The sequence below is a fragment of the Leptodactylus fuscus genome, chromosome 9 (assembly GCF_031893055.1).
Source record: "Leptodactylus fuscus isolate aLepFus1 chromosome 9, aLepFus1.hap2, whole genome shotgun sequence".
In the NCBI taxonomy this organism is placed as follows: Eukaryota; Metazoa; Chordata; class Amphibia; order Anura; family Leptodactylidae; genus Leptodactylus; species Leptodactylus fuscus.
This window is the reverse complement of record NC_134273.1, coordinates 11,570,811-11,583,512: the sequence shown is the minus strand read 5'-3', so window position 1 is coordinate 11,583,512 and position 12,702 is coordinate 11,570,811. Positions and strand designations below refer to the sequence as shown.

Sequence of the window (12,702 nt, the reverse complement as noted above, 5' to 3'; positions counted from 1 at the left end):
CCGCTCCCACATCGGGGGTGTAGTCGTGCTGGAGGCTTCCGGGCCTGCGACTGATAAGGAAACTATAATACAACAATGGGGTGCAAAGTCTGCTGGTTAATAGGTTAGATATTTAGGACCAATGTATTAGAACGTACACAGGCCTGATGGTAAATGTGACCCATATAGGTGAAGGATATCTCCAGATATAGAACCTTATACACAGAATAATGAGGCTTTATACCATGTAGAAGCTACGTGGGGGGCATTATACAGTGTGGGGGCAATTAGGGGACAGTACTGCACACACTTATGCCCCATAATGGCCCCTGCACATACTATTACGCCCCATAGCGGCCCCTGCACATACTATTATGCCCCATAGTGGCCCCTGCACATACTATTACGCCCCATAGTGGCCCCTGCACATACTATTATGCCCCATAGTCAGGGGTGAACCTACCCCTTTCGCCACCCGAGGCGAACGACAGAAAGCCGCCCCCACCCCCGGGAGGAGGGGGGCGGAGTGGAGGGGGCGTGGCTGAGCGGAGGGGGGGTGGCTAAGCGGAGGGGGTGGTGCTTAGCAGCGTTTGTAGGCAGAGAGCAGGCACGGAGAGTACCTGCTCTCTGCCTGAGCGTGAGGGGAGGCTGCTGGAGCAGCGCTGCTCCAGCGGGCTCCCCAATCCACCGCTTGGTGCTAAGCCAGTCCAGGACAGCTTGTCCTGGACTGGCTTAGGTAAGCAAAAATGCTGCCCTCCCTGGGGCCCTGACATAGCGCCGCCTGAAGCGGTCGCTTCAGGTCGCCTCATGGGAGGTGCGGCGCTGCCCATAGTGGCCCCTGCACATACTATTACGCCCCATAGTGGCCCCTGCACACACTATTACGCCCCATAGTAGCCCCTGCAAATACTATTACGCCCCATAGCGGCCCCTGCACACACTATTATGCCCCATAGTGGCCCCTGCACACACTATTATGCCCCATAGCGGCCCCTGCACACACTATTATGCCCCATAGCGGCCCCTGCACATACTATTATGCCCCATAGCGGCCCCTGCACACACTATTACGCCCCATAGTGGCCCCTGCACACAGTGTTACGCCCCATAGTGGCCCCTGCACATACTATTATGCCCCATAGTGGCCCCTGCACATACTATTACGCCCCATAGCGGCCCCTGCACACACTATTACGCCCCATAGTGGCCCCTGCACATACTATTACGCCCCATAGCGGCCCCTGCACATACTATTACGCCCCATAGTGGCCCCTGCACATACTTTTACACCCCATAGTGGCCCCTGCACATACTATTATGCCCCATAGCGGCCCCTGCACACACTATTATGCCCCATAGCGGCCCCTGCACACACTATTACGCCCCATAGTGGCCCCTGCACACAGTGTTATGCCCCATAGTGGCCCCTGCACACAGTGTTATGCCCCATAGTGGCCCCTGCACATACCGTTACGCCCCATAGTGGCCCCTGCACATACTATTATGCCCCATAGTGGCCCCTGCACATACTATTACGCCCCATAGCGGCCCCTGCACACACTATTACGCCCCATAGCGGCCCCTGCACATACTATTACGCCCCATAGCGGCCCCTGCACATACTATTACGCCCCATAGCGGCCCCTGCACATACTTTTACACCCCATAGTGGCCCCTGCACATACTATTACGCCCCATAGCGGCCCCTGCACACACTATTACGCCCCATAGCGGCCCCTGCACATACTATTACGCCCCATAGCGGCCCCTGCACATACTATTACACCCCATAGTGGCCCCTGCACATACTATTACGCCCCATAGCGACCCCTGCACACACTATTACGCCCCATAGTGGACCCTGTACTTAATTTTACACCCCATAGTGGCCCCTACACACAGTATTATGCCCCATTGTGAACAGCCATGAACAATTATTATACTTTGGGGTCTTTTCAGGCCACAGAGTATAATAGTCATTAGGGGTGGGGTTTGGACCAACATGAAAAACACTGTCACTTACCTATCTCTGGCTCCGCTGCACCTCCTCATTGGTGTCGGCCATCTTGATTGATGTCGGGGACGTCACACAACTAGACCGGAAGCCTGCCTGGAAAGGTAAGTAACACTGTTTTTTATGTTCCCTTACCTCTCCTGGGCCTTCGATTATTATACTTGGGGGTCTGAAAAGACCCCCAAGTATAATGATAGTGTTTGTGGGTCCTGCGGCGTCACTTACCGATCCAGGCCCCTGCCAGGGATCGGTAAGTAAATAGGGCCTGTTACCGGCTGGAGTAACTCCAGTCGGTAACGGCCTGTTAAAAAAAAAAAAAAAAAGACGCAGAGGTAGTGGCTGTCACTGGGCCCCCTAATGTTCCTGGCCCTGTGGCAGCTGCTACCCCGGTAGTTACGTCCCTGACTGTGTGGAAGCACTGAGGAGAGCATTACATTGTGTGGCGACACTAAGCAGAGCATTACACTGGGGACAATTAGGGGACAGTATACTGTGTGGGGACACTATGGAGTGCATTATACTGTGTGGGGACACTATGGAGTGCATTATACTGTGTGGGGACACTATGGAGTGCATTATACTGTGTGGGGACACTATGGAGTGCATTATACTGTGTGGGGACACTATGGAGTGCATTATACTGTGTGGGGACACTATGGAGTGCATTATACTGTGTGGGGACACTATGGAGTGCATTATACTGTGTGGGGACACTATGGAGTGCATTATACTGTGTGGGGACACTATGGAATGCATTATACTGTGTGGGAACACTATGGAGTGCATTATACTGTGTGGGAACACTATGGAGTGCATTATACTGTGTGGGGACACTATGGAGTGCATTATACTGTGTGGGGACACTATGGAGTGCATTATACTATGTGGGGACTCTATGGAATGCATTATACTGTGTGGGGACTCTATGGAGTGCATTATACTGTGTGGGGACACTATGGAGTGCATTATACTGTGTGGGGACACTATGGAGTGCATTATACTGTGTTGGAACACTATGGAATGCATTATACTGTGTGGGGACACTATGGAATGCATTATACTGTGTGGGAACACTATGGAGTGCATTATACTGTGTGGGGACACTATGGAGTGCATTATACTGTGTGGGGACACTATGGAGTGCATTATACTGTGTGGGAACACTATGGAGTGCATTATACTGTGTGGGAACACTATGGAGTGCATTATACTGTGTGGGGACACTATGGAGTGCATTATACTGTGTGGGGACACTATGGAGTGCATTATACTGTGTGGGGACACTATGGAGTGCATTATACTGTGTGGGGACACTATGGAGTGCATTATACTGTGTGGGGACACTATGGAGTGCATTATACTGTGTGGGGACACTATGGAGTGCATTATACTGTATAGCAACACTAATAGGGCATTATATTGTACATTGTGATCTACCCTGCTCTGGTGAACCTCTCGAAAATCTTGCATAAGTGGAGGGGTAGCTGAGCATAAACACCCCCTTACCCAGTGAGCCACTTGTGGCACTCTTCTTCTGATCACCGGGGTCCTCACTTTGGTGATATCTGCCTTGAGCCTGTAACTACTTCTAGAGGGCAAATATCTAATGCCAGGCTGATAGACATATTGTACATGGAGGGAGGAGCCGTATGAAATATATCACTCCACCTGCAAACATATATTTATAGAATGGCGCTGAACTCAGAGCGAAGAATTTCTCTCCGACACCTACCCTTGTGATAAAAAATTCAATGCTATGTTCCTGTACGCGGCTGAAGTGCAAACATAGGTTGTGATTAATATAACAATGATAGGCATCACACCCCAGTTACCCAGGGCCATCAGAATTAACCATTTTTAGGGTATGTTTTAGAGGGTGACAAATTGGGCATTTGGAGGGACCTCAGGAGCTGAATCCTATGAAACAGCTAAGAGTGGAATATAGAAACCTTCAATGTCCTAGACCACCAGGGACTTCATCATCATATCCTCACTGCCTAGACCACCAGGGACTTTATCATCACATCCTCACTAGTGTTGAGCGAATAGTATTCGATCGAATACCTCGCCGGCATAGGAATGCGTGTAATTGGCTGAACACCATGGGGTTAAACGCACCGAATATTTGAAGCGTTTATCCCCTTGGTGTTCGGCCGATTACATGCATTCCAATGCCGGTGAGGTATTCGATCGAATATTACTCGCTCAACACTACTCCTCACTGCTTAAACCACAAGTGCCTTTATCATTACCTCCTCAGTGCCAAGACCACCAGGGACTTTATCATTACCTCCTCAGTGCCAAGACCACCAGGGACTTTATCATTACCTCCTCAGTGCCAAGACCACCAGGGACTTTATCATTACCTCCTCAATGCCTAGACCACCAGGGACTTTATCATTACCTCCTCAGTGCCAAGACCACCAGGGACTTTATCATTACCTCCTCAGTGCCAAGACCACCAGGGACTTTATCATTACCTCCTCAGTGCCAAGACCACCAGGGACTTTATCATTACCTCCTCAGTGCCAAGACCACCAGGGACTTTATCATTACCTCCTCAGTGCCTAGACCACCAGGGACTTTATCATTACCTCCTCAGTGCCAAGACCACCAGGGACTTTATCATTACCTCCTCACTGCCTAGACCACCAGGGACTTTATTATTACCTCCTCACTGCCAAGACCACCAGGGACTTTATCATTACCTCCTCACTGCCAAGACCACCAGGGACTTTATCATTACCTCCTCACTGCCTAGACCACCAAGGTCTTTATCATTACCTCCTCAGTGCCAAGACCACCAAGGACTTTATCATTACCTCCTCACTGCCTAGACCACCAAGGACTTTATCATTACCCCTTCAATGCCTAGACCACCAGCAGTTTTATCATTACCTCCTCACTGCCAACACCACCAGGGACTTCATTATCATCATTACCTCCTCCTCAGTATTATGTTGAAGGTATATGGCAGTATACTAGACAGTAGCATGATTTGGATACTGTATGGGGGTTATTTAGGTATTGTATGGCCGTATTATTGTCTTGAAGGTATTCGGAAGTGTAATGTAAGTTAGTATAATACGGACACTGTATGGGGAATTATTTTGGCATTGTAAGGCAATATTATTTTGGCACTGAATGGCAGCATTGTGTTGCAGGTATATGTCAGTGTACTATGTGGTAGTGTTATTTAGCCACTGAATGACTGTACTGTTAGAAATATATGGCAGTGTATTATACAGTAGGATCATTTTAATGCTATATGGAGGGATTATTTAGGTATTTGGATACTGAATAACAGTATGGTTTTGATGGTGTATGACGGTGTACTATATGGTAGTATCATCAGCCTTTGGTGCAGAGCCACACATTGTAGACGCCTTGTTTTTTGCAGTTTTATAGTATAACACCTATGCAGGTAAGTTTAGTATAGGGGAACATGATGGCTGACAGCGATAGCAGTAACCGACTTATAATGTAACCCATGTCTGTGCCGAAAACTCCAGAACTGCAGCTACTGCCGCATAAAAGAACATTACAGAGGGTGACGCACAGATTATACTCCAGAGTATCAGCGCTGTGTTTCCATATCTGTCCTCCCACAATTCCCTGCACAGCAGCTGCTAGACGTATGGCTATGATATCCTTGTTTCACGAATAGGATGCTGGAAAGACAGTAAAGACTGACACACAATTAGGCTGGAGACATCAGAAATCACGTACTGCAAGGCCAACTTTTTCGTCTGGGGATTTCAATAAAAAAAAAGACACCTGACAGACACCAATATAGTTAATGGGGTCCCTTGGGCTCCAATTGTGTCCACATTTCTCTGCGTCTGTCTATTCCCAGCACTGATGTGAACATATCGTCGCCTGTTGTTACTCTGATCACCCTGTTACTGCTACCTCTCTGTTCCCAGGTTTTGAGGATTTTCTGAATGGAATGCCAGGAGCGCATATTGTACTGACACACAGGGCCACCATCAGGAATTTTGGGGCCCCATACATCCTAAGTGTCTGGCTCCCCCCCCCCCCCCCCTGCCATTTTAAAACGACCTTATTTTGCGTCATACCAATTATGTATTACATTTCCCTTTATTTAGCAGCATTACAAGGCTTAATCAGATTCTATTTGCAGGTAAAATCTGATACGTGTGACAGCGCCTATAGTGAGCCAACACCATCTATAAGAGCCCTCCTAATAAATCCTCAGGGCTTATTCACATTGCGTTTTTGGCCTCCCTTGCCGGGATACGTTGGTAACCAGTCAGAATCAGCTGTCAACTTATCCCTGCACGAAGAACTGGCCATTAAAAAAAAGGGGGGCCTGCAGTTCTCCGTGCAGGGATAAGTGGGGAGCTGATTGTGACTGGTTACCAACGTATCCCAGCAAGGGAGGCCAAAAACTTTGCACGCCGCGGGAAATTTAGCCCCACCCACTGTTGTGTTGACTCCGCCCACTCATTAATTTTCATGTGCCCGCACACTGTATAATCCTCCTACAGTCACCCGTAAATTATATGTCCCCCCTCCATCTCTCCCCCAGCTTCATATACACCCTTCATCTGCCCCCAGATTCATGTCCCCCCATCTCTGCCCCCAGATTCATGTCCCCTCCATTTCTGCCCCCAGATTCATGTCCCCCCATCTCTTCCCCCAGATTCATGTCCCTCCATCTCTGCCCCTAGATTCATGTCCCGCCCATCTCTGCCCCCAGATTCATGTCCCCACATCTCTGCCCCCAGATTCATGTCCCCCCATCTCTGCCCCCAGATTCATGTCCCCTCCATTTCTGCCCCCAGATTCATGTCCCCCCATCTCTTCCCCCAGATTCATGTCCCCTCCATTTCTGCCCACAGATTCATGTCCCTCCATCTCTGCCCCCAGATTCATGTCCCCTCCATCTCTGCCCCTAGATTCATGTCCCGCCCATCTCTGCCCCCAGATTCATGTCCCCACATCTCTGCCCCCAGATTCATGTCCCCCCATCTCTTCCCCCAGATTCATGTCCCCTCCATTTCTGCCCACAGATTCATGTCCCTCCATCTCTGCCCCCAGATTCATGTCCCCCCCATCTCTGCCCCCAGATTCATGTCCCCCCATCTCTGCCCCCAGATTCATGTCCCCCCCATCTCTGCCCCCAGATTCATGTCCCCTCCATCTCTGCCCCCAGATCCATGTCCCCTCCATTTCTGCCCACAGATTCATGTCCCCACATCTCTGCCCCCAGATTCATTTCCCCCCATCTCTGCCCCCAGTGCCATGCCGTCCTCTCCATCTCTGCCCCCAGTGTCATGCCGTCCTCTCCTTCATCTGCCCCCAGTTTCACGTTCCACATAATCCACATTATACTTACCTTTTCCTCGTTCCCCCGCTGCTCTCTGCGCGCCTCTCTTACTGGCGCACAGTTGTAGACGCGATGTGACGTCATCACATCGCGTCTACACTGCCGGGTAGCCGGCGGCAGCGGCGAAGTGAGGAGCTGACACAGGTCAGCTCCTCGCTTCAGCGGCTGAAGCGAGCTGACCTGTGTCAGCTCCTCGCTTCGCCGCTGCCGCCTCTCTTGCTGACGCTGACACATATGCGGCTGAAGCCAGCCGCATATGTGTCAGCCAGAGAGGCCGCAGCGGCGAAGCGAGGAGCTGACACAGGTCAGCTCGCTTCAGCCGCATGTGTCAGTGAGAGAGGCGGGCAGCGGCGAAGCGAGGAGCTGACCTGTGTCAGCTCCTCGCTTCAGCCGTGTACGTGTTCAACTCAGATCTGCGTCCTCTGGACGCAGATCTGAGTTGAAACAAGCAGGACATACAATGACTGCTGCCGGCGCCAGGGGCCCGGGCCCCCCCAATTTTTAAGTTTGGCCGGGCCCCTGACGCCAGTAGCAGTAGTACTGGCCTATCGGCGGCCCTGCTGACACACGGTGCAACAGTAAAGTACAAGAGGGAATGCAACAAGGCTAGGAATAGTAAAATGTAGATAAGATGATCCAGAACTGTTATTTTATGGACAAAACGACAAAGTATTTTACTAATATTGTGGATAATGAATGGACGTCGTACTGATATTCTGTTTTCTGTCTTGTAGGTGAACCAAGGAAGTTTGATCCAAAGTTTAAAGGACCCATTGGAAACAGGTAAGCGTGTACAGTCCTGAGTATTCGGCATCTGGCACCCCTGTCCTGTCGCCTCATTACTTTCTGCAGGGGTTTGGCCCCTGTTACTGGAGATATAATAGTGATATTATGGTTGACACCTAAACAAATATAAAAACCCCCTTAATAAATTCAGAGCCCCTAAATACAGACATCAGACGAGACCCTCTAAATAACTACAAACTCCTGATCCCTAAACCAATAATGACTTCAGACCAGATCTGTTATACAAATACAGACCCTCCAAACAAATACAAACCCCCATTAATAAATCCAGATCCTCCTAAATGCAAATCCTAGAACAGACCCTCTAAGTAAATACAGACCCCTAAACAAATATGTGTCCCAGACCAGGCCCCTGAACAAATACATAGATCCCCTTCATAAATACAGAAATCTGATGAGTCCCTCTAAATAAACACAGACCCCAGACCCTCTAAACAAGGAAAGATTTAAGAACAGATCTCTTACACCAGTACATAGTCCAGACCCTCTAAACAAGTTCAGAACCAGACTCCATCACTAAAGGAAGACCCTCAAAATAGAACTGCAAAAACAGACCCTCTAAATAAATAAAGACTCCAGACCACTGCAACAAAAAGACCTTAGACCAGATCTATTATACAAGTACAGACCCTCCAAACAAATACAGACCCCCATTAATAAATTCAGAACTTCAGAATAGACCCCCTAAATACAAACCCCTAAACAGAAACATAGACTCCTTAATTAAAACAGGCATAAGATGATACCCTCTAAACAACTACAGACCCCAGACTCCAATTACAAATACAGACCCCAGACCACTTCAACAAAAAAAGACCTTAGACTAGATTTCCTAAAAACAGACTCCAGAGCGGATCTCCTGAAGAATGACAGAGCCCAGACCACTGAATAAATACAGACTGTAGACCAGACCCCTTAGCAGGTCCAGATTTCTGACCATGTCCCTAAACAAAAATACACAAACAGACGAGATCACCTAAAGTTACACAGACCCCCGACCCTATTCTGCAGATTCTGGCTTCACCTCTTTTCTGCAGTTTTGTTATCCTCTTCCCTCCTACAGACTGTCATGTCCGGGCACTGGAGGACTGCAGGACTAGGAGAGGTGACGATGATCATGGGGTTTCTGGGACACTTAAAGGAATGCTATCATTGGATACCCTTTTTTTCTTGATAACATGTAGGAATAGTCATATGAAGGGCTATTCAACTCCTACCTTTAGATGTTTTCTCCACGCCGCTGTTCGGTAGAAATCCGGGTTTTATTCGGTATGCAAATGAATTCTCTCGCAGCACTGGGGGCGGTCCTCAGCCCTCAAACAGCACTGGGGGCATGTCCAAGGCTGCGAGAGAACTCTCCAGCGACGCCTCCATCTTCTTCAGGAACGCTCTCTCCCTGCGTCTTCTTCCATCCTGGGTTTCAATCTTCTGGGCCTCAGGCAGAGCCGACTGTAAATGTCCGGGCCACAAGAAAATGGCCGCTTACACAGTAAGCTGTGTAAGCGGCCATTTTCTTGTGGCTGCTTACACAGTAAGCCGGTGTAAGCGGCCATATTCTTGTGGCCCATGCATGTGCAGTCGGCTCTGCCCGGGGCCTAGAAGAGAATTGGAGAGTTCTCTCGCAGCACTGGGAACGCCCCCAATGCTGTTTGAGCACTGGGGCCCGCCCCCAGTGCTGCAAGAGAACTCATTTGCATGCCGACGAAAATCAGATTATATACTGAACAGTAGCGTGGAGAAGACATCTAAAGGTAGGAGAAGAATAGACTTTTCTTAAGGCTATCCCTACGTGTTATTGAGAAAATAAGGGTATCCAATGATAGGATCCCTTTAAGTCCTGGAGGTCTTTTCTTATTCTGATGGAAGATTTCTTGGACACTTGGGGGATTTAGGAAGAGAGTGCTATTGTCACTATGTCGGACTGCGTAGTTTCCATCTCGGAGACACCAAGCCCGTTGCCTTGTCTTGCAGCTCCTGAGCGTTTGGTCTTTGGAGTTTTGTACCAAAATGAAGGCAATTAAGAGAGAGCGACTTTCCATCCCTCGATTCGGGGCACAGAAAAGGCCTCCTGTTTGGCAGCGGAACAAGCTTTTGTGACTAACTCATCCCAATCTGACCACTCTCCGCACCCTACGCTTTCTTCATAAACAACTATCAAGCTGTCTGACTTGTTTTCTTTGCCAACGTGTTAGGATTGTACGAATCCGACAGATGCCACCATTGAAAAGGATCCGGAAGAATTCCAGAAATGTCTCTGTGTGAACATTACCATAGATGCCCCCACATTCTCCGCAGCCTGACAACAACATCAATTCATTCCTCTGCCTTCCAAGACCGCGCAGAGAATGTGTCGTTTCCATGCCATTCCCGGGACTCGGCGGCCTCATGAATACAGAGTGGCCTCATCTTCTGTTTTTACAGCCCCGTCCACTTCAGAGCGGCGCGGCCGGCCAAATGAGGGACATTACACTTACAGCAGAGAGGCAATGGGCCGGGAGATGTTCTGCTTTCTGTGAGAAACGAAATGTGCAAATCTATCCAAGCCGAAAGTATGATCCGAATTCTGACAGTGTAGGGCGGCGCGCCTGGTAAGGAAGCCATTGATAACCAAGAGATCGCACTACATCAGGTGCAAAAAATGGCCGTGCTTATCAACTTTGTCCAAGGGCACCCCAGGAAAACGGCGTGTGAACCGTGTAACAAACATATTCAATATACATTTGGACTCTCAGAATATTCCTCTGATGGAAGGTTGCAGCATCGCCCACTGTATTGGTATACCGCCAGATATGTCCCCTATATATCCCCTTCCCCTCTGACTACAGTAGTCTGTAATGTCTCCTCCGATCTCGGGAAATAAGAACCTGCCTACAGGCAAAGGCGCAGGAGGGCGCGCCTACTAAATAATTTTTACCAAAAAACAAAGACTTTTTCATGTGACTTTTGGTGCAGTTCTTGAATTTACTTCCGGTGCTCAGAGCTTCACCATCTGATACTTCTCATCCAACCCCCTGCACGGAGAACATATCAAGATTCATCTTTACCATCGCCCACCACCCACAATACCGTAAATTCACCTTCTCCATGCTCCCTTTCCCCCATGTATTATAATAGTCTCCAGTGGCCCCTACATAAAATAGAATGGTCCCCAGCACCCCTTACACACGTCATAATGGTCCCCAGGGCCCCTACACATGTTATAATAGTCACCAGTGGCCCCTACACACCTTATAATATTCTCCAGTGGCCCCTACACATGTTATAATAGTCTGCAGCGAACCCTACACACACTATGTGATCTACAGCAACTTCTACAAGTCATAATAGTCCCCAGTGGCCGCTACACACCTTATAATATTCACCAGTGGCCCCTACATTCGTTAAAATAGGCCCCAGTGGCCCCTACATACTTTATAATATTTACCAGTGGCCCCTACACATGTTATAATAGTCCCCAGTGGCCCCTACATACATTATAATTAGCCCCAGAGATCCCTACACACGTTATAATAGTTCCCAGTGTCCCCTACATACTTTATAATATTCACCAGTGGCCCCAACACATGCTTTGTGATCCCCAGCAACTTCTACAAGTCATAATAATCCTCATTAGCCCCTAGACATGTTATAATATTCTCCAGTGGCCCCTACACATGTTATAATAGTCTCTGGTGGCCCCTACACACCTTATAATAGTCCCCAGTGGCCCCTACACACCTTATAATATTCTCCAGTGGCCCCTACGCATGTTATAATAGTCTCTGGTGGCCCCTACACACCTTATAATAGTCCCCAGTGGCCCCTACACACCTTATAATATTCTCCAGTGGCCCCTACGCATGTTATAATAGTCCCTGGTGGCCCCTACACACCTTATAATATTCCCCAGTGGCCCCCTGCACATGTTATAATAGTCCCCAGGGGTCCCTACACACACTATGTGATCCCCAGCAACTTCTACAAGTCATAATAATCCTCAGCAGCCCCTACACACGTTATAATATTCTCCAGTGGCCCCTACACATGTTATAATAGTCCCTGGTGGCCCCTACACATGCTATGTGATCCCCAGCAACCTCTACAAGTCATCCCCCTACACATGTTACAATACCCTCCAGCGGACCCTACACATGTTATACAGTCCTCAGGAACCCATCCACATGTTACACCAGTCCCCAGCGCCTTGAGGAAATAGCTAGAGCTGAATGAAGAATTGCAGCCATCTTCCCACCAGCGTGTTATAGAATCCCTATGTAGTGTGTAACCCTGCAGCCGCCATTTTTAAGAAGCCCAGAAGCTCCAGTGATACCTCTGTATATTGGGACAGTTCGGCCACTGGAGCCCCCCAATGTATTTGTGTGACAGGCGCCATGTCGTGACCTATAGGCTGCTATGACGTTCTATAACTGCAGGACGGAGTAGCGGCGCCTTGTATTCTCATACACTCAATGCAGTCAGACTACAGCACCAAATCCTTACCACAATCCTAGCTATGTGAACACGGCCTTATAAGCCTGCTGCTGCTCCTGTGGTCGGATTAAAAGAATCT

The 12,702-nt window shown here is 48.9% G+C and overlaps 1 protein-coding gene across 5 annotated transcripts in view; it reads left to right on the top strand.

The window, feature by feature from the left end:
- Positions 1 to 12,702, top strand: part of SLC44A5 (solute carrier family 44 member 5) — an 87,369-nt gene that overhangs the window by 43,310 nt on the left and 31,357 nt on the right. For all 5 annotated transcript variants that reach the window (XM_075287796.1, XM_075287794.1, XM_075287795.1 and 2 more), the window contains exon 2: positions 8,081 to 8,129. In XM_075287796.1, coding sequence (XP_075143897.1) covers positions 8,081 to 8,129 — 49 coding nt within the window. The remainder of the gene's footprint in view (positions 1 to 8,080; positions 8,130 to 12,702) is intronic.